The 23,088-nt window shown below is 41.6% G+C and overlaps 1 protein-coding gene across 22 annotated transcripts in view; it reads right to left on the bottom strand.

The window, feature by feature from the left end:
* The window catches only part of LOC139746769 (heterogeneous nuclear ribonucleoprotein R-like), a 559,781-nt gene that overhangs the window by 197,547 nt on the left and 339,146 nt on the right, over nucleotides 1-23,088 (bottom strand). For 18 of the 22 annotated variants that reach the window (XM_071658282.1, XM_071658287.1, XM_071658290.1 and 15 more), the window contains 2 exons: nucleotides 22,237-22,415; nucleotides 7,353-7,529 (listed from right to left, as the gene is read on the bottom strand). In XM_071658282.1, the coding sequence (XP_071514383.1) occupies nucleotides 7,353-7,529; nucleotides 22,237-22,415 (356 nt within the window). The remainder of the gene's footprint in view (nucleotides 1-7,352; nucleotides 7,530-22,236; nucleotides 22,416-23,088) is intronic. The other 4 variants (XM_071658294.1, XM_071658303.1, XM_071658297.1 and 1 more) reach the window with 1 other exon arrangement.

Here is a 23,088-nt window from a genome sequence, read left to right as displayed (position 1 = left end):
GGTGAGTGTTCAAACTATGTCCAAAACATACGTATGTTTTGGACAATCACATGTTTACTAAATGGCGTCCTAGCTTCATCTCTTCGATGTATATCAACTGACTTATATTTCTCTCTTGTATCTCCCCTGATGATGTGATTATGACATGAAAGTGCACTTGGGAACTTATCGTGTTTCATTTTCCCCGTGGACTCATAGGAATATACACATATACATATATACATACATATATAAACATGTACATATTCATGCTTGCTGCCTTCATCCATTCCCATCGCCACCCTGCTACATGTGAAGTAGCATTCCTTCCCCCAGTGTGGCAGTGCCAGGAAAAGACAAAATACACCACACTCGTTCACACTCAAGTCTCTCGCTGTCATGCATAATACACTGAAACCACAGCTCCCTTTCCACATCCAGGCCACACACACCTTTCCATGGTTTACCCCAGACGCTTCACATGCCCTAGTTCAATCCACTGACAGCACATCAACCCCGGTATACCACACTGTTCCAATTCTCTCTATTCCTTGCATGCCTTTCACCCTCCAGTATGTTCAGACTCCGATCGCTCAAAATCTTTTTCTCTCCATCCTTCCATCTCCAATTTGGTCCCATGCTTCTCCTTCCCTCCACTTCTGACACATATATCCTTTGTTAATCTTTCATCATTCATTCTTTCCATGTGACCAAACCAATTCAACACCCCTGCTCTCTCAACCACACTCTTTCTATTACCACACATCTCTCTTACCCTTTCATTACTTTATCAAACAACCTCACACAACATATTATCCTCAAACACTCAATTTCCAACATATCCAACCTCCTCCACACAACCTTATCTATAGCCCTTGTCTCACAACCATATAACATTGCTGGAACCACTATTCCTTCAAACATACCCATTTTTGCTTTCCGATATAACGTTCTTGCCTTCCACACACTCTTCAATGCTCCCAGAACCTTTGCCCCCTTCCCCACCCTGTGACTCACTTCCGCCTCCATCCGTTGCTAAGTCCACTCCCAGATATCTAAAACACTTCACTTCAATTTTTCTCCATGTAAACTTACCTCCCAATTAACTTGTCCCTCAACCCTACTGAACCTAATAACCTTGCTCTTATTCACATTTACTCAAAACTTTCTTCTTTCACACACTTTGCCAAACTCAGTCACCAACTTCTGCAGTTTCTCACCCAAATCAGCCACCAGCACTGTATCATCAGCGAACAACAATTGACTCACTTCCCAGGCCCTCTCATCCACAACAGACTGCATAATGCCCCTCTCTCCAAAACTCTTGTATTTACCTCCCTAACCACCCCATCCATAATCAAATTAAACAACCAAGAGGATATCACACATCCCTGATGCAGACTGACATTCTCTGGGAACCAATCACTCTCCTCTCTTCCTACTCATACACATGTCTTACATCCTTGGTAAATCCTTTCACTGCTTCTAGCTACTTACCTCCCACACCATATACTTTTAAGACCTTCCACAAAGCATTTCTATCAACCCTATCATATGCCTTCTCCACATCCATAAATGCTACAAACAAATCCATCTGTTTTTCTAAGTATTTCTCACATCCTTCAAAGCAAACACCTAATCCACACATCCTCTACCACTTCTGCAACCACACTGCTCTTCTCCAATATGATGCTCTGTACATGCCTTCACCCTCTCAACCAATACCCTTCCATTTAATTTCCCAGGAATACTCAATAGACTCATGCCTACATAGTTTGAACACTCACCTTTATCCCCTTTGCCTTTGTACAATGGCACTAAGCATGCATTCTGCCAATCCTCAGCCATTTCACCATGATCAGTACATAGACTGAATGTTATACCTGATCACCATTTTCCGTGTCAGCAAGGTAGTGCCAGGAAACAAAAGAAGATGCCCCATCCACTGATACTCGCATACATATACAAATATATATACAAATACACAAACATATACACATATATACACATGTACACATTCATGGCGGGGTGGCGATGTGAATGAATAAAGGCCAGACAGTATGAATTATGTTTTTTTTTTTTTGCGCTGTCTCCCGCGTTTGCGAGGTAGCGCAAGGAAACAGACGAAAGAAATGGCCCAACCCACTCCCATACACAAAGTATATACATACACGTCCACACATGCAAATATACATACCTATACATCTCAATGTACACATATATATACACACACAGACACATACATATATACCCATGCACACAATTCACACTGTCTGCCTTTATTCATTCCCATCGCCACCTCGCCACACATGGAATACCATCCCCCTCCCCCCCATGTGTGCGAGGTAGCACTAGGAAAAGACAACAAAGGCCCCTCTCGTTCACACTCAGTCTCTAGCTGTCATGCAATAATGCCCGAAACCACAGCTCCCTTTCCACATCCAGGCCCCACATAACTTTCCATGGTTTACCCCACATGCTTCACATGACCTGATTTAATCCACTGACAGCACGTCAACCCCGGTATACCACATCGATCAAATTCACTCTATTCCTTGCCCGCCTTTCACCCTCCTGCATGTTCAGGCCCCGATCACACAAAATCTTTTTCACTCCATCTTTCCACCTCCAATTCGGTCTCCCACTTCTCCTCGTTCCCTCCACCTCCAACACATATATCCTCTTGGTCAATCTTTCCTCACTCATTCTCTCGATGTGCCCAAACCATTTCAAAACACCCTCTTCTGCTCTCTCAACCATGCTCTTTTTATTTCAACACATCTCTCTTACCCTTACATTACTTACTCGATCAAACCACCTCACACCACACATTGTCCTCAAACATCTCATTTCCAGCACATCCACCCTCCTGCGCACAACTCCATCCATAGCCCACGCCTCGCAACCATACAACATTGTTGGAAATGCAATGCAAATGCAATTGAGTGGAAGATGTATAAAAGAAAGAGACAGGAGGTCAAGAGAAAGGTGCAAGAGGTGAAAAAGAGGGCAAATGAGAGTTGGGGTGAGAGAGTATCATTAAATTTTAGGGAGAATAAAAAGATGTTCTGGAAGGAGGTAAATAAAGTGCGTAAGACAAGGGAGCAAATGGGAACTTCAGTGAAGGGCGCTAATGGGGAGGTGATAACAAGTAGTGGTGATGTGAGAAGGAGATGGAGTGAGTATTTTGAAGGTTTGTTGAATGTGTTTGATGATAGAGTGGCAGATATAGGGTGTTTTGGTCGAGGTGGTGTGCAAAGTGAGAGGGTTAGGGAAAATGATTTGGTAAACAGAGAAGAGGTAGTAAAAGCTTTGCGGAAGATGAAAGCCAGCAAGGCAACAGTTTGGATGGTACTGCAGTGGAATTTATTAAAAAAAAGGGGGTGACTGTATTGTTGACTGGTTGGTAAGGTTATTTAATGTATGTATGATTCATGGTGAGGTGCCTGAGGATTGGCGGAATGCGTGCATAGTGCCATTGTACAAAGGCAAAGGGGATAAGAGTGAGTGCTCAAATTACAGAGGTATAAGTTTGTTGAGTATTCCTGGTAAATTATATGGGAGGGTATTGATTGAGAGGGTGAAGGCATGTACAGAGCATCAATTTGGGGAAGAGCAGTGTGGTTTCAGAAGTGGTAGAGGATGTGTGGATCAGGTGTTTGCTTTGAAGAATGTATGTGAGAAATACTTAGAAAAGCAAATGGATTTGTATGTAGCATTTATGGATCTGGAGAAGGCATATGATAAAGTTGATAGAGATGCTCTGTGGAATGTATTAAGAATATATGATGTGGGAGGAAAGTTGTCAGAAGCAGTGAAAAGTTTTTATCGAGGATGTAAGGCATGTGTACGTGTAGGAAGAGAGGAAAGTGATTGGTTCTTAGTGAATGTAGGTTTGTGGCAGGGGTGTGTGATGTCTCCATGGTAGTTTAATTTGTTTATGAATGGGGTTGTTAGGGAGGTGAATGCAAGAGTTTTGGAAAGAGGGGCAAGTATGAAGTCTGTTGTGGATGAGAGAGCTTGGGAAGTGAGTCAGTTGTTCGCTGATGACACAGCGCTGGTGGCTGATTCATGTGAGAAACTGCAGAAGCTGGTGACTGAGTTTGGTAAAGTGTGTGAAAGAAGAAAGTTAAGAGTAAATGTGAATAAGAGCAAGGTTATTAGGTACAGTATGGTTGAGGGTCAAGTCAATTGGGAGGTAAGTTTGAATGGAGAAAAACTGGAGGAAGTAAAGTGTTTTAGATATCTGGGAGTGGATCTGGCAGCGGATGGAACCATGGAAGCGGAAGTGAATCATAGGGTGGGGGAGGGGGCGAAAATCCTGGGAGCCTTGAAGAATGTGTGGAAGTCGAGAACATTATCTCGGAAAGCAAAAATGGGTATGTTTCAAGGAATAGTGGTTCCAACAATGAATTATGTACATGTGTATATATATGTATATGTCTGTGTGAGTATATATATGCATACGCTGAGATGTATAGGTATTTGCGTATATGGACGTGTATGTATATACATGTGTATATGGGTGGGCTGGGCCATTCTTTCGTCTGTTTTCCTGCGCTACCTCGCTAACACGGGAGACAGCGACAAAGTAAAATAATTATAAAAAAACATTCATACTTGCTTGCCTTCATCCAATCCTGCCACCATCCTGCCACACAGGATATAGCATTGCTACTCCCTGCTTCAGCAAGGTAGCTCCAGGAAAACAGAAAAAATAACACACAAAGAATAGCTACATCCGCTCACATCCATACAAGCAATGTCATGTGTAATGCATTGAAACAACAGCCACCCATCCACAATGAAGCCCACATACCTTTCCATGGTTTAACAAGTTTTTTTCATATGCCCTGATTCAGTCCACTGATGGCACGTCAACCCCAGTAAACCACATCATTCCAATTCTCTCTATTCTATGTACACCTTTCACCCTCTTGCATGTTAATGCCCTGAATGCTTAAAATCTTTTTTCACACCATCCTTCAATCTCCGACTTGGTGTCCTGGATTTCCCTGTTCCCTCTACTTCTGACATGTATATCCTCTGTCAACCTTTCCTCACTCATTCTCTCAATATGTCCAAACCATATCAGCACAGCCACTTCTGCTCTCTCAATACTCATTTTTTACCTCATCTCTCTTACCCTTTCATTACTTATATGATCAAACCACCTCACACCACTAATAGGTAATTTTTTCATACTTGATCACCATTCCCTGCATTAGTGTGATAGTGCCAGGAATAAAGAAAGGCCACATCTGCTCAAATCCATTCTCAAGCTTAATGTGTAATGCACCAAAACCACAGCTCACATTCCACATCCAAGCCCAACAAAACTTTCATTGGTTTACCCTGGATGCTTTACATGCCCAGGTTCAGTCCACTGACAGCATTTCAACCCAGGCATACCAAATTGTTCCAATTCACTCTATGCCATGCATGCCTTTCATCCCCCACCAAGTTCAGGGCCCGATTACTCAAAATCTCTTTCACTTCAGCCTTCCATCTCCAATGTGGTCTCCTCATTCTTCTTGTTCCTCCATTTTTGAACCATACTTCCTCTTTGCCAATCTTTCCTCACTCATTCTCTCAATACATCCAAACCATTTCAGCACACTCATTTAATTACAAGAATCCCCTCTTTCCATTCATTACTTACTCTATCAAACCAACTCACACCACATATTGTCCTCAAACATTTCAATTCCAACACATCCACCCTCCTCCGCAGAGCATTATTTGGAGGCCAAGTCTTGGATCCACGTAATATTGTTGGGGCTACTATATAAAAATTGTTACCCTCCCAGATAAGGTTCTCTCTTTCAACACACTCTTCACTGCTCCAAGAACCTTTGCCCCCTCCCTCACCCTATGAATCACTTCTGCTTCCACCTTCTGTCTGCTGCCATGTCCAATCCCAGATATCTAACACATTTCATTTCCTCCAAACAAACTCACACCAAACTAACCTATCCCTCAACCCTACTGAAACTAATACCCTTGTTTTCATTCACATTCACTCTAAAAGTTTTCCTTTCAAACATTCTTCCAAACTCACTCACCAACTTCTGTAGTCTCCCACTCAAATCTGCCACCACCAGTGCTGTACCATTAGCAAACAACAAATGCCTCACTTCCCAGGCCCTCTCATGAGATCCCCACAGACTGCATACTCGCTCCTCTCTCCAAGAATCTCGCATTATCCTCCCTCAACAACCAGTCTATAAACAAACTGAACAACCATGGTGACATCACACATCCCTGCTGCAGACCAACCTTCACCTGGAACCATTCACTTTCCTCCCTTCTTATCCATACACATGCCTTACACCCTTGATAAAAACTCATCACTGCTTCCAGCAGCTTTCTTCCAATACCTTACATTCTTAACTCCTGACACAAAACATCTCTATAAACCCTAGCATAGGCCTTCTCAAGATCCATAAATGCCATGTACAAATTCATATGTTTTTCTAGATATTCCTCACACATTCTTTAAAGCAAACACCTGATCCACACATACTCTACCACTTCTAAAACCACAATGCTCCACCTCAATCTGATGCTCTGTACATGCCTTTACCATATCACCATCAATACTCTCTCATACAACTTCCCAGGTATACCCAACAAACTTATACCTATATTTTGAAAACTCACCTTTATCCCCCTTGCCTTTATACAGTGGCACTATGCACGCATTTCACCAATCCCCAGGCACCTCACCATGATCCATACATAAACTGAAAATCCTTAACAACTCCTCAACAACAAAGTCACCCCTTTCTTAATAAATTCAACTGCAATACCATCCACTACAGCCATCTTGCTGCATTTCATGTTATGCAACATTTTCAGCACCTCTTCTCTTTTCCCCAAACCACTCTCCATGGTAAGAGCCCTCTATACCCGACCTTTGTAATAAAGTTTCCAGGGTTGCATCTAGGGGTTAAGGATAAAGGATAAGACTACAGTGAAGTGAGGGTAATAAAAGTCCTAGAAATATACAGTACTGAAAAGTATAAAGGATTTTAGAGCAAAATGGGTCAAATTAAATCTGAAAAAAAATGCTGCGCAGATTTGCTGAAAATTAGGAGCTTAAAGAACATCTATGGTTCTCGAGTTTTCACAAACTACTTAGAAAGAAACAACCCAAAATCAATCATTCAGCACTATTTGCAATTCTGTTGTTCTCCCAGTTTTCTAAAATGAAAAGTTTAAATACTATTCTGCTGGAACATACATCAATCCTACCTTATAACTTTACAACACTTTGAATAATTTTTCTTAGGTTCACACATCCAACATTAATCTGATAGGAAAATTATATCAATTCCCAATACCTCTAATTATACAACAGTAAAACATACCTGCTTGACCGCCTCATTTGCAGCCGAGCGAGTGGTAAAAGTAATGAAGGCATAACCTCGGTTTTGACCAGTCATGGGGTCCATCATAAGGCGCAAGTCCCAAATCTCCCCACATTTTTCAAACAGAGGTATCAACTCATCCTCGTAGAGTTCCTTGGGGATTTTACCACAAAAAACCTATAAAAAGAAAAACAAGTATAGATATGGGTCTTGGGACTCAAAAGCAAAAGATGATGTTGATAAGCAGGAAATCACATAACTCAGGATGATATACAGAATAAGAAGACTGATTATGTATGAAATGATGGTCAAAGAAAGATGCTATAGTGAGCATACTCTTATCACAGGTTAAGGATAAGATGTGTTAAAATGGTTGAGATAATATACAAGAATGCATGTAGTAAGACTAACTAAGGGTACCTCTGAGATTCCATGGTGTAATGGTTATTGTTGCTGACAAGGGATCTAGCACAAACCTGACAAGGTTCAAATCATGAATGGCGCAATCAACTCACAATCAACCTAGTTCTCCATCCTCCACTCATGAGTGATGGAGATGTTGTAAATAATATATACACATAAAATACATATACTAAATCCATTTTTTCATACTCATTTGCTGTTTCCATAATAGCAAGGTACAGCCAGGAACAGATGAAGAAAAACACTATTAGCTAATATCCACTTCCCATAGCCCCTTCCCCATCAACAACTAAGCCCCACAGACCTTTCTGTGGTTTCCCATGACTGCTTCACATGCCCTTGTTCAGCCCACAAGCAGCATGTTACCCCCTGTATATAAAAGTGCTCCAATTTGCTCTATCCCATGTATGCCTCTCTCTCTCTCCTGCATGCTCAAGCCCTGACATCAGAAAATATGTCACGCAATCCTTCCATATCCTCCAAAGGTTTTCCTCTTCCTATTCCCTCCAATTCCATCATGAATACCTTCTTAACCTTTCCTCACTCATTCCTTCTTTATGTCTAAACCTTTTCGTACACCCTCTTCATATCTATCATGCATACTCTTCTTGTGACTAAACCTCTAATCTACCCTAGCACTTTTAACCTGATCAGCCATTACACCCCATATCATGCTCAACATTTCATTTCCAACATGCCCGCCCTCTTCTTAACGTTTTAAGGGCCTTTCCTCACATACACTTTACCCCCTCATTCATCCTATGGTTTACATCACCACTCACAGCTCCATTTGCTACCATGCCCACTTCCAGGTATCAAAAAGACTCCAATGTCTCAAGGTATTTTCAAATCAAACTCACACTGCATCCAACCTGTCCATCTACACTGCTTAATAGCCTTACTTCTATCCACAGACATGCTTAATAACCCTATCTTTATAAAAAATTACTCTAAGATTTCTTCTTTCCCAAACCTCAGAAACAAGTTTTTGCATTCTCACTCGAAGCAACCACCAAAGTTGCATCTCCCAAGCTCCTCCCACCCCAACAGACTGTAGACCTGCCCTTTATCAAAGACCCTCACAATTACCTCCCTCAACAACCTATCCAAAAAAGGTTAACAGCCATATTGATAAAACACTCCCCTTCACCTAAACTATCAAAACTCCCCTATTCTTATACACACACAAACCTTTCTCTCTTTATAAAAACTCCATTCTGCTTCTTATCACTTTCCTCTTGCATCATATTCATACCGCATTCCACTAAGAATCTCTATCAATATTACCATATGCTTACTCCAGATATTTAAATGCCACACATAAATTTATATATTTCTTGAAGTATTTTTTTTTTTATTATACTTTGTCGCTGTCTCCCGCGTTTGCGAGGTAGCGCAAGGAAACAGACGAAAGAAGTGGCCCAACCCCCCCCCCCCCATACACATGTATATACATACGTCCACACACGCAAATATACATACCTACACAGCTTTCCATGGTTTACCCCAGACGCTTCACATGCCTTGGTTCAATCCACTGACAGCACGTCAACCCCGGTATACCACATCTCTCCAATTCACTCTATTCCTTGCCCTCCTTTCACCCTCCTGCATGTTCAGGCCCCGATCACACAAAATCTTTTTCACTCCATCTTTCCACCTCCAATTTGGTCTCCCTCTTCTCCTCGTTCCCTCCACCTCCGACACATATATCCTCTTGGTCAATCTTTCCTCACTCATTCTCTCGATGTGCCCAAACCACTTCAAAACACCCTCTTCTGCTCTCTCAACCACACTCTTTTTATTTCCACACATCTCTCTTACCCTTACGTTACTCACTCGATCAAACCACCTCACACCACACATTGTCCTCAAACATCTCATTTCCAGCACATCCATCCTCCTGCGCACAACTCTATCCATAGCCCACGCCTCGCAACCATACAACATTGTTGGAACCACTATTCCTTCAAACATACCCATTTTTGCTTTCCGAGATAATGTTCTCGACTTCCACACATTCTTCAAGGCCCCCAGAATTTTCGCCCCCTCCCCCACCCTATGATCCACTTCCACTTCCATGGTTCCATCTGCTGCCAGATCCACTCCCAGATATCTAAAACACTTCACTTCCTCCAGTTTTTCTCCATTTAAACTCACCTCCCAATTGACTTGACCCTCAACCCTACTGTACCTAATAACCTTGCTCTTATTCACATTTACTCTTAACTTTCTTCTTCCACACACTTTACCAAACTCAGTCACCAGCTTCTGCAGTTTCTCACATGAATCAGCCACCAGCGCTGTATCATCAGCGAACAACAACTGACTCACTTCCCAAGCTCTCTCATCCCCAACAGACTTCATACTTGCCCCTCTTTCCAAAACTCTTGCATTTACCTCCCTAACAACCCCATCCATAAACAAATTAAACAACCATGGAGACATCACACACCCCTGCCACAAACCTACATTCACTGAGAACCAATCACTTTCCTCTCTTCCTACACGTACACATGCCTTACATCCTCGATAAAAACTTTTCACTGCTTCTAACAACTTTCCTCCCACACCATATATTCTTAATACTTCCACAGAGCATCTCTATCAACTCTATCATATTAACAACTTTCCTCCCACACCATATATTCTTAATACCTTCCACAGAGCATCTCTATCAACTCTATCATATGCCTTCTCCAGATCCATAAATGCTACATACAAATCCATTTGCTTTTCTAAGTATTTCTCACATACATTCTTCAAAGCAAACACCTGATCCACACATCCTCTACCACTTCTGAAACCACACTGCTCTTCCCCAATCTGATGCTCTGTACATGCCTTCACCCTCTCAATCAATACCCTCCCATATAATTTACCAGGAATACTCAACAAACTTATACCTCTGTAATTTGAGCACTCACTCTTATCCCCTTTGCCTTTGTACAATGGCACTATGCACGCATTCCGCCAATCCTCAGGCACCTCACCATGAGTCATACATACATTAAATAACCTTACCAACCAGTCAACAATACAGTCACCCCCTTTTTTAATAAATTCCACTGCAATACCATCCAAACCTGCTGCCTTGCCGGCTTTCATCTTCCGCAAAGCTTTCACTACCTCTTCTCTGTTTACCAAATCATTTTCCCTAACCCTCTCACTTTGCACACCACCTCAACCAAAACACTCTATATCTGCCACTCTATCATCAAACACATTCAACAAACCTTCAAAATACTCACTCCATCTTCTCACATCACCACTACTTGTTATCACCTCCCCATTTGCGCCCTTCACTGAAGTTCCCATTTGCTCCCTTGTCTTATGCACTTTATTTACCTCCTTCCAGAACATCTTTTTATTCTCCCTAAAATTTAATGATACTCTCTCACCCCAACTCTCATTTGCCCTTTTTTTCACCTCTTGCACCTTTCTCTTGACCTCCTGTCTCTTTCTTTTATACATCTCCCACTCAATTGCATTTTTTCCCTGCAAAAATCGTCCAAATGCCTCTCTCTTCTCTTTCACTAATACTCTTACTTCTTCATCCCACCACTCACTACCCTTTCTAATCAACCCACCTCCCACTCTTCTCATGCCACAAGCATCTTTTGCGCAATCCATCACTGATTCCCTAAATACATCCCATTCCTCCCCCACTCCCCTTACTTCCATTGTTCTCACCTTTTTCCATTCTGTACTCAGTCTCTCCTGGTACTTCCTCACACAGGTCTCCTTCCCAAGCTCACTTACTCTCACCACCCTCTTCACCCCAACATTCACTCTTCTTTTCTGAAAACCCATACAAATCTTCACCTTAGCCTCCACAAGATAATGATCAGACATCCCTCCAGTTGCACCTCTCAGCACATTAACATCCAAAAGTCTCTCTTTCGCACGCCTGTCAATTAACACGTAATCCAATAACGCTCTCTGGCCATCTCTCCTACTTACATAAGTATACTTATGTATATCTCGCTTTTTAAACCAGGTATTCCCAATCATCAGTCCTTTTTCAGCACATAAATCTACAAGCTCTTCACCATTTCCATTTACAACACTGAACACCCCATGTATACCAATTATTCCCTCAACTGCCACATTACTCACCTTTGCATTCAAATCACCCATCACTATAACCCGGTCTCGTGCATCAAAACCACTAACACACTCATTCAGCTGCTCCCAAAACACTTGCCTCTCATGATCTTTCTTCTCATGCCCGGGTGCATATGCACAATAATCACCCACCTCTCTCCATCAACTTTCAGTTTTACCCATATTAATCGAGAATTTACTTTCTTACATTCTATCACATACTCCCACAACTCCTGTTTCAGGAGTATTGCTACTCCTTCCCTTGCTCTTGTCCTCTCACTAACCCCTGACTTTACTCCCCAGACATTCCAAAACCACTCTTCCCCTTTACCCTTGAGCTTCGTTTCGCTCAGAGCCAAAACATCCAGGTTCCTTGAAGTTTCTTGAAGTATTTCTCTCATATATTCTTTAAAGCAAACACTTAATTCCACACCTCCTCTACCATTCCTGAAGCTACGCTATTCATCCCCAACCTGATGTTCTTTACTTGTCAACACCCTCTGAATCACCAATCTCCCATATCAGTTATGAAGTACACTAAACAAATTCATACCTCATGATTCAACCACTAACTCAAGTTCCCCTTGCCATCCACACGTTCTGCTTAACCCCAGACACTTCAATTTGAGCAACTTATGCTTTGAAGATCTTAATTAACCAAAAAAAGACAGTGCCACCCTTTTTCTTGAGATGGTCAACAATAAGGCCATCCAATCCAGCTGCTTTGCCACACTTCCTCTTAGGCAAGACAGCCTCTTTTCCACACTCCATCTTCAACAAGACATTCAACACCTCTTCTCTTTTTACCAAACCATTTTGTCATGGCTCTCATTTTACATACATACCCTCACATCACATTCCCAACACTCCATATCTGCTATCCTATCATCTAAAATATTCAAGTCCTTCAATATACTCACTCATCCCTTTGGCCTCTCTTTTTGCCTATTACCACTTCCCCATCTACTTCCTTCACTGATGCTTTCACTTCCTCTCTCAATCTCCTCACACTATTCACCTCCTTCCAAAACGTTTTGTTTACCAATACTCTCACACCAACTCTCATTTGCCCTATTATTCAGCCCTTACACCTTCCTCACGTACATCTCCCAAACATAAAACAGGCTGGCCTCATTGCATTAAAGCATTTACATACATCTTTAACCACTCCTGGCTAAACAACAAAATCTTGTAGATCTGAAAACCTGCTACAGTGATACCAATCCTAAAGCCCTCCAAACAACCCAACTCCTCCAACTGTCATACTTCTTTTCTGCCATCAGTACCCAATCTATGAGAAAAACTGACCCATAAATAAAGATGAAAGCAAACCATTAAACTCACACCAACATATTATGATTTTAGACACATCACCTACATTACCAGTATACACACTGACCTCATACACGTTGCAGGAGGCTTTAATAAACCACAAGCCCCATTGCACACTCCACAACAACAAGAACAACAAAACGTGGTTGGCCAATTTCATAGCTACCTATCTACTAGATTCACTCACAATGGCTTTACCTCTAGAACCCTAAAAGAAGATCCACACTTACTGCACCAATCCCCCCCCCCCAAAAAAAATAAGCACTCCTAGCCAAATTGAATACCATCCCACCTCCCTGATCTCACACGCACATACCCATGAGATACTAAAAATATGCTACACACCAACCACACCCTGTTACCTGTGTTAACAAGATAGTGCCAGAAACAAAATATGAAAATGGCCTCACTCACCCTATAATGCTATGAAACCAAAACCTACTATACACAACCAGACCTAACAAACCTTTCTATGGTTCCCCGGACCACTTCATAAGGCCAAGTTTAGCCTACACTAACAGTATGTCGTCTGCTTTACACTACAATGTTCCAATTCACTCTATCTCTTTCATGTCTCACACCCTCTTACATATTCAGGTCCCAAACAATGAAAGTTTCATTTACTCCATTCTTCCACCTCCACTTTGGTTTGCCCCTTTCCCTTGTTCCCTCCAACTTCTTTCACTTCAGCTCTATTTCCCTTGTTCCCTCCACTTCTTTCACTTCAGTTCTTATCACACACACTCCTTCTACTACAACACTCCTCTATTTACCTTATCATTTGTTATTCAATCAACCCTCCCTAGAGCACACAGTGTTGTAAAAATTTCACTTTCAAAACATCTACCCTTTTCTCTACAGCACGATCAAAAATACCCACCTTAGCCCTTTAAAAGAAAGTGACCTTTCTCTCCACATATTCTTCAAAGCACCTACATGGAACCTTTGCCCTGTCAGCCATCCAATGGTTCACTTAAGCTCCTATTATTCCATCAACTTATATCCACTCCCAAGTATCTAAAACTTTCCACTTCCTCGCAAGTTCTCTCTATTCAAACTCACATTCCAAATAACCTGTCTCTCTCTTCACTGATAAACCTGATAAACTTGCTTTCATTCACATTTACTCTCAACAATCTCTTTTCACAAATTCTCCTAAACACAGGCACCAGCTTATGTAGTTTCTCATTTGAATCTGCCACGAGCAAAGTGTCAAACAACAAACATCTTACCTTCAAGGTTCCTCAACCCCTAACAAACAGCATACCTGTTTTTTCTCTCCAAGACCCTTGGATTTATCTTCCTCACCATCCCATTTCTAAACATGCTAAATATCCTCACACCTACCTCCACCTGGAAATACTCACCCTCCTCTCTTCCTACTCACACACATGCCTTACTCACTTCAGAAAAACTCTTTACTGCTTCTAACAGCTTTCCTCCCACACCATATATTGAAACACCTTCTACAGGGTATCTCTATCTTCTAACAGCTTTCCTCCCACACCATATATTGAAACACCTTCAACAGGGTATCTATATCACCCTTATCAAACACTTCCTCTAAACCCATAAACACTACATACAAAGCCTTTTGCTTCTCTTGAGTATTTCTCAAACACATTCTTCACAGCACAAACCTGATGAATACAACCTAAATCACTCCTACAGCAACCTGAAGCTCTATGTATGCCACCATCCTCTTGATCACCACTCTCCTAAACAACTTAGCAGCTACAATGAACAACCTTATACCTTTGTAATCTGAAAATTCACTTTTGTTTCCTTTGCCTTCATACTAATGCAAAATAAAGGCATTCTGCCAATCCTCAGGCATCACACCATGAACAATATATACAACAAAAATCCTAAATTAACCAATCAGCAACACAATCACCCCCCTTTCTTAAGAAACTGAAATGCAATCCCATTCACTCCAGCTACTTTGCTGCACTTAATCACAAGCAAGGCCTTCAACACCTTTTCTCTCTTCATCAAATCACTTTCCATGATTCCCTCACCTTGCACATCTTCACAACCAAAGCATACCAAATCTGACTTCCCATTACTGAACACATTTTACAACCCTCCAAAGTACTCATTCCATCTACTCTTTACCCTAATTCTGCCTGTTACTGCTTTACCACTTGCCCCCTTCAACAATAGTCCCATCTGTTCTCATTGTTCTTGCACTATTAACCACCTTCGAAAACACATTACAGGACTCAGCCTACTTGAATTTCCAACAAGAGTGAAAAGTTACCTTTTGAAAGACTGGATCCCTTGGAGTACAATCTTATCAAAGAACATCTCATCAAAGTCAACATCTCCCTGCAACTTTCTGAGTGATTTCAGAAGTGGTAGAGGATGTGTGGATCAGGTGTTTGCTTTGAAGAATGTATGTGAGAAATACTTAGAAAAACAGATGGATTTGTAGGTAGCATTTATGGATCTGGGGAAGACATATGATACAGTTGATAAAGATGCTCTTTAGAAGGTATTAAGAGTATATGGCGAGGGAGGCAAGTTGCTAGAAGCAGTGAAAATTTCTTATCGAGGATGTAATGCATCTGCACGAGTAGGAAGAGAGGAAAGTGGTTGGTTCCCAGGGAATGTCGTTTTGCGGCAGGGGTGTGTGATGTCTCCACGGTTATTTACTTTGTTTATGGATGGGGTTGATAGGGAGGTGAATGCAAGAGTATTGGAGAGAGGAGCAAGTGTGCAGTCTGTTTTGGATGAGAGGGCTTGGAAAATGAGTCAGTTGTTGTTCGCTGATGATACAGCGCTGGTGGCTGATTCAGGTGAAAACTGCAGAAGCTGGTGACTGAGTCTGTCAAAGTGTGTGAAAGAGGAGAGCTGAGAATAAATGTGAATAAGAGCAAGGTTATTAGATACAGTAGGGTTGAGGGACAAGTCAACTGGGAGGTAAGTTTGAATGGAGAAAAACTGGAGGAAGTTAAGCATTTTAGATATCTGGGAGTGGATTTAACAGCGGATGGAACCATGGAAGCGGAAGTGAGTCAAAGGGTGGGGGAGGGAGCAAAGGTTCTGGGAGCATTGAAGAATGTGTGGAAGTCGAAAACATTATCTCGGAAAGCAAAAATGGATATGTTTAAAGGAATAGTGGTTCAAACAATGTTATATGGTTGTGAGGCGTGGGCTATAGATAGGGTTGTGTGGAGGAGGGTGGATGTGTTGGAAAGGAGATGTTTGAGGACAATATGTGGTGTGAACTGGGTTGATTAAGTAATGAAAGGGTAAGAGAGATATGTGGTAATAAAAAAAGAGTGTGGGTGAGAGAGCAGAAGAGGGTGTATTGAAATGGTTTGGTAACATGAAGAGAATGAGTGAAGAAAGATTGACAGAGGATATATGAGTCAAAGGTGGAGGGAACAAGGAGAAGCAGGAGATCAAATTGGAGGTGGAAGGATGGAGTGAGAAAGATTTTGAGCAATCAGTGCCTGAACATGAGGGTGAGAGGCATGCAAGGAATAGAGTGAATTGGAACAATGTGGTATATACACTGGGGTCAATGTACTGAAAATGGATTGAACCAAAGCATGTGAAGCGTCTGGCATAAACCATGGAAAGTTTTGTGGGGCCTGGATGTGTAAAGGGAGCTGTGGTTTTGGTGCATTACACATGACAGTTAGAGACTGAGTTTGAAAGAAAGTGGCCTTAGTTGTCTTTTCCTAGCACTAACTCGCACGCATGTGTGGGGAGGGGGATGCCATTTCATGTGTGGCATGGTGGCGGCAGGAATGGCTGAGGGCAGCAAGTATGAATATGTACGTATGAATATGCACAAAGGTATGTATGTATTTGTCTGTGTACGTACATGTATGTATACATCAAAATGTATAAGTATGTTTATGTGCATGTGTGGGTATGTATGTATATATATGTGTATGTGCGTGGGTTGGGCCATTCTTTTGTTTGTTTCCTTGCACCACCTCGCTAACACGGGAGACAGCGACAAAGTATAATATAAAAATAAATAAATAAATGTATATGTAAGTAAATGTTCATGTATATATATATATATATATGTTATATATATGTGTATATGAGTGGGTGTGTTATTCTTCATCTGTTTCCTGGGGCCCCCTTGCTGATGCGGGAGACAGCAATTACGTATAATAATAATTATAATAATAATAATAATAAGAAGAAGAAAGTTAAGAGTAAATGTGAATAAGAGCAAGGTTATTAGGTACAGTAGGGGTGAGGGTCAAGTCAATTGGGAGGTGAGTTTGAATGGAGAAAAACTGGAGGAAGTGAAGTGTTTTAGATATCTGGGAGTGGATCTGTCAGCGGATGGAACCATGGAAGCGGAAGTGGATCATAGGGTGGGGGAGGGGGCGAAAATTTTGGGAGCCTTGAAGAATGTGTGGAAGTCGAGAACATTATCTCGGAAAGCAAAAATGGGTATGTTTGAAGGAATAGTGGTTCCAACAATGTTGTATGGTTGCGAGGCGTGGGCTATGGATAGAGATGTGCGCAGGAGGATGGATGTGCTGGAAATGAGATGTTTGAGGAAAATGTGTGGTGTGAGGTGGTTTGATCGAGTAAGTAACGTAAGGGTAAGAGAGATGTGTGGAAATAAAAAGAGCATGGTTGAGAGAGCAGAAGAGGGTGTTTTGAAATGGTTTGGGCACATCGAGAGAATGAGTGAGGAAAGATTGACCAAGAGGATATATGTGTCGGAGGTGGAGGGAACGAGGAGAAGAGGGAGACCAAATTGGAGGTGGAAAGATGGAGTGAAAAAGATTTTGTGTGATCGGGGCCTGAACATGCAGGAGGGTGAAAGGAGGGCAAGGAATAGAGTGAATTGGAGCGATGTGGTATACAGGGGTTGACGTGCTGTCAGTGGATTGAATCAAGGCATGTGAAGCGTCTGGGGTAAACCATGGAAAGCTGTGTAGGTATGTATATTTGCATGTGTGGACGTGTGTATGTACATGTGTATGGGGGGAGGGGGGGTTGGGCCATTTCTTTCGTCTGTTTCCTTGCGCTACCCCGCAAACGCGGGAGACAGCGACAAAGTATAAAAAAAAAAAATAATAATAATAATAATAATAATAATAATAATAATAACAATAACAATAATTTATTCATTCATTATACTTTGTCGGTTTCCCACGTTAGCGAGGTAGCACAAGGAAACAGACGAAAGAATGGCCCAACCCACCCACATACACATGTATATACATACACGCTCACACACACACATATACATACCTATACATTTCAATGTATACTTACATATACATACACAGACATATACAATATACACATGTACATATTCATACATGCTACCTCCATCCATTCCCGCCGCCATCCTGCCACATATGAAATGGCATCCCCCTTCCCCCGCTCGCGTGCGAGGTAGCGCTAGGAAAAGGCAACAAAGGCCACATTCGTTCACACTCAGTCTCAAGCTGTTATGTGTAATGCACCAAAACCACAGCTCCCTTTCCACATCCAGGCCCCACAAAATTTTCCATGGTTTACCCCAGACGCTTCACATGCCTTGTTTTAGTCCATTTACAGTACATCGACCCCGGTATACAACATCGTTCCAATTCCCTCTATTCCTTGCATGCCTCTCACCCTTCTTATGTTCAGGCCCCAATTGCTCAAAATCCTTTTCACTCCATCTTTCCACCTCTAATTTGGTCTCCCACTTATCCTTGTTCCCTCCACATTCGTTCAAACTCAGTCTCTGCTGTCATGTGTAATGCCCCAAAACCACAGCTCCCTTTCCACATCCAGGCCCTACAAAACTTTCCATGGTTTACTCCAGACGCTTCACATGCCTTGGTTCAGTCCACTGACAGTACATCGACCCCGGTATACCACATCGTTCCAATTCACTCTATTCCTTGCACGCCTCTCATCCTCCTCATGTTCAGGCCCTGATTGCTCAAAGTCTTTTTCACTCCATCCTTCCACCTCCAATTTGGTCTCCCACTTATCCTTGTTGCCTCCACCTCTGACACATACATCTTCTTTGTCAATCTTTCCTCATTCTCTCCATATGTCCAAACCATTTCAACTCACCCTCTTCTGCTCTCTCAACCACACTCTTTTTCTTTCCATACATCTCTCTTACCCTTACATGATCTACTTGATCAAACCACCTCTCGCCACATACTGTTCTGATAAATTTCATTTCCAATAAATCCACCCTCCCCCATAAACCCCATCTATGGCCCATGCCTCACAACCATATAACATTGTTGAAACTACTATTCCTTAAAACATACCCATTTTTGCTCTCTGAGATAACGTTTTCTCTTTCCACACATTCTTTACTGCTCCTAGAACCTTCGCCCCCTCCCCAACCCTATGACTCACTTCCGCTTCCATGGTTCCATCCACTGCTAAGTCCACTCCCAGATATCTTAAATACTTAACTTCCAATTTTTCTCCATTAACTTGACCCTAAACCCTACTGAACCTAATAACCTTGCTCTTATTCACATTTGCTCTAAACTTTCTCCTTTCACACACTTTTCCAAACTCAGTCACCAACCTCTGCAGTTTCTCACATGAATCAGCCACTAGAGCTGTATCATCGGCGAACAACAACTGACTCAGCAAAAGAGGGTGTGTTGAAATGGTTTGGACATATGGAGAGAATGAGTGACGAAAGGTTAACAAAGGATATATGGGTCTGAAGTGGAGGGAAAAAGCAGAAAGGGGAGACAAAACTGAAAATGGAAGGATGAAATTAAAAAGATTCTGAGCGATCGGGGTCCTGAACATGTAGGAGGGTGAAAGGTGTGCATGGGACAGAGTGAACTGGAATGATGTGGTATAACGGGTCAACTGAACCAGGGTAGGTGATGTGGCTGGGGTAAACTGTGGAAAGCTCTGTGGAGCCTGGTTGAGGATGGGAAGCCATGGTTTTTATGCTTAGCACATGAAATGTTGAGAATGGATGTGACTGAATGTGGCCTATATTCATAAGTTCCTGGCACTACCTCACTAATGCAGAAAAAAGGCAATCAAGTATGGAAGAAAATATGTATACCATTCAAGCAAACAGCCCATATTCATTATGGTTACCCAAAAGACAAATTCTCAAAACAGGCAATCAAGCCTGGTAATGAAGACAGATTGCTTCTGCCCAATCTCCAAAATGGATAAAAAAATCAACTGGTAAGAAAGCATAGGATGAACAAGATGTTAGGAGACAAGTTCTATTCTCTCACTGAAATCAATCACCTATTCACATTTTTTTATGATTGCCTATTAACCCTATAATGTCTCCAAGATGGATATCAATGCAAACTGGTTGACACTTCTAGATGGATATCAATGTATAAATTACTGCATCTCCATTTCAAGGTCACATGCCAAGCCTGGATAGTACCCGAGTTGGCAGAGTGCAATAATTTCTCCCCTCAGTGAGTCAACCTCTAGCCATACCAATTAGAACACTTTCTTTTGAGTTTTTTCTTTGTAGGAAAGTGTACAACTTCAAGCAGATTTTGAGGGCAAAAGCAAAGAAAATGATACGGAATCATCAGAAAATGATGAACAGTCCTTAGATTGTAGACAGTGATTTTATGGACAATGACTCTTCCAGCACTGAAAGATAACCAATATGAGGAGGCAGATCTATGAAATGGTAATGTTGCCAGCAACAGTCAGACCATCTCACGACACTGCATCAGAATGGAGCAATCAGTAATTTTGCATACTTTTAGTTTTGCAGTCATGAAAAAATTATAAATGAATCCCATTAATTATAACACGAAAAAAAATTACTGTATATAGTAAACCATAACAATATAATAAGTAATCAGTTTTTCAGTGCAGATAAAATAAATAATATAACATGCATGTTGGGAACTCACTTGAAGCTCAGGCCTCACTCCCACTCTTTTTAGCATGTTGTGCTGAAACAACTACAAAACTTTTATACATTATTAAAAGTGAAACATATATGTGTCGGAGGTGGAGGGAACGAGGAGAAGTTGGAGACTAAATTGGAGGTGGAAAGATGGAGTGAAAAAGATTTTGAGTGATCGGGGCCTGAACATGCAGGAGGGTGAAAGGCGTGCAAGGAATAGAGTGAATTGGAATGATGTGGTATACCGGGGCTGACGTGCTGTCAGTGGATTGAATCAGGGCATGTGAAGCGTCTGGGGTAAACCATGGAAAGTTGTGTGGGGTCTGGATGTGGAAAGGGGGCTGTGGTTTCGGGCATTATTGCATGAGAGCTAGAGACTGAGTGTGAACGAATGGGGCCTTTGTTGTCTTTTCCTAGCGCTACCTCGCACACATGAGGGGGGAGGGGGATGGTATTCCATGTGTGGTGAGGTGGCGATGGGAATGAATAAAGGCAGACAGTGTGAATTGTGTGCATGGGTATATATGTATGTGTCTGTGTGTGTATATATATATGTGTACATTGAGATGTATAGGTATGTATTAGGTATGTATATTTGCGTGTGTGGACGTGCATGTATATACATGTGTATGGGGGTGGGTTGGGCCATTTCTTTCGTCTGTTTCCTTGCGCTACCTCGCAAACGCGGGAGACTGTGACAAAGCAAAATAAATAAAATAAAAAGTGAAACAAGTGGGCAAAACATACTTCTGACATCCATTTTTTTATATGTAAATGTCTTTGAAACTAAGATCAAATATGCATTCTAACCAACATAAAGTGAATTATGAAAGAGGGATAGCAAAAATTAATGAGACGTTAAAGGGTTAATACCCAGAACTATTGCAAATGATATTCAACAGTTCATCACATAAAACACCGCTACACTACTGTTAATTCAAGAACTCACTAAACACATGCCTTTTTCAAGTAACAAGTTCAAATGAGCAGGAATTAGTTTCAAACCTGAAAAGGATAAAGTTGATCTGGGAATGGAAAGCTGTATAGAAGCAACATTCAAAAGGGCTGGGGGAGTAGGTTTGAGGGTTGCGTAGAATAGACACAGGTAAGGGTTGGAATATTCAGGGTGAATTTCAGCAACCGGAAAGTCAAACTTACTTCACATCCTGGACCTGGCGGTGGACCTTCCCAATTAGGTGGTGGGCCACCATACTTCCTCTGCCCAGTTGTTACATCTAAAGTATAGCCTGAACGTTCAAGGATAGCTTTCAAATTCTCTTCATCTGGTCCTTTCCCCGGGTTGACAGCCATGCTGTCTGCTGTAATAGCAGCAGAGTCTGTTAGTAATAAAAACATCTTCCTTTATAAATTACTTAAAGTAACTAAGAACATAGACAATCCAACCAAAAATTATCTTTTAACATCTAAATCTATTCCCTTTGTCATGTGAATCAATTCAATGGCATGTAACTTTTATGGAGATTTTAAGAAACTGAGCTTCCTAAACATAATCCCACATACTGATAATGGGGAAGGAGGAATGCTCAATTATCCAAGGAATTATCAACAACCAAGAAGAAAAATGGTCTCATTTCATTCACATCCACTCTCTTGCTGTTTTGTACAATGCACTGAAACCAGATCCTCTTATCCAAAACCAGCAACCACAAACCTTTCTGTAGTTTCCCTAATGGCTCTATATGCCTTGGATCAGTGTACTGACAGCAAGTCATCCCCTAGAAAAGTTATCACTAAAATTCACTCTATCTCTTGCATACCTTGCATCCCCTTCAATGAGTCTTTCACTCTAGCATTTCACCTCCTTGGTTTCCCGACTCCACTTTCCCTTTCTGCCATGTAAACCATTAGTTATCCTTCCCTTATTCATCCTCACCATATGTTCAAACCATTTCAGTACACCATCTTCATCTCTTACTACCACACCTTTCTCTTACCTATCATTTTTTATTCAATAAACTCACCTGACACTACATACTGTTAACATACAAT

Source organism: Panulirus ornatus, chromosome 66 (assembly GCF_036320965.1).
Source record: "Panulirus ornatus isolate Po-2019 chromosome 66, ASM3632096v1, whole genome shotgun sequence".
Taxonomy (NCBI): domain Eukaryota; kingdom Metazoa; phylum Arthropoda; class Malacostraca; order Decapoda; family Palinuridae; genus Panulirus; species Panulirus ornatus.
This window is presented reverse-complemented; position numbering and strand designations above follow the sequence as displayed.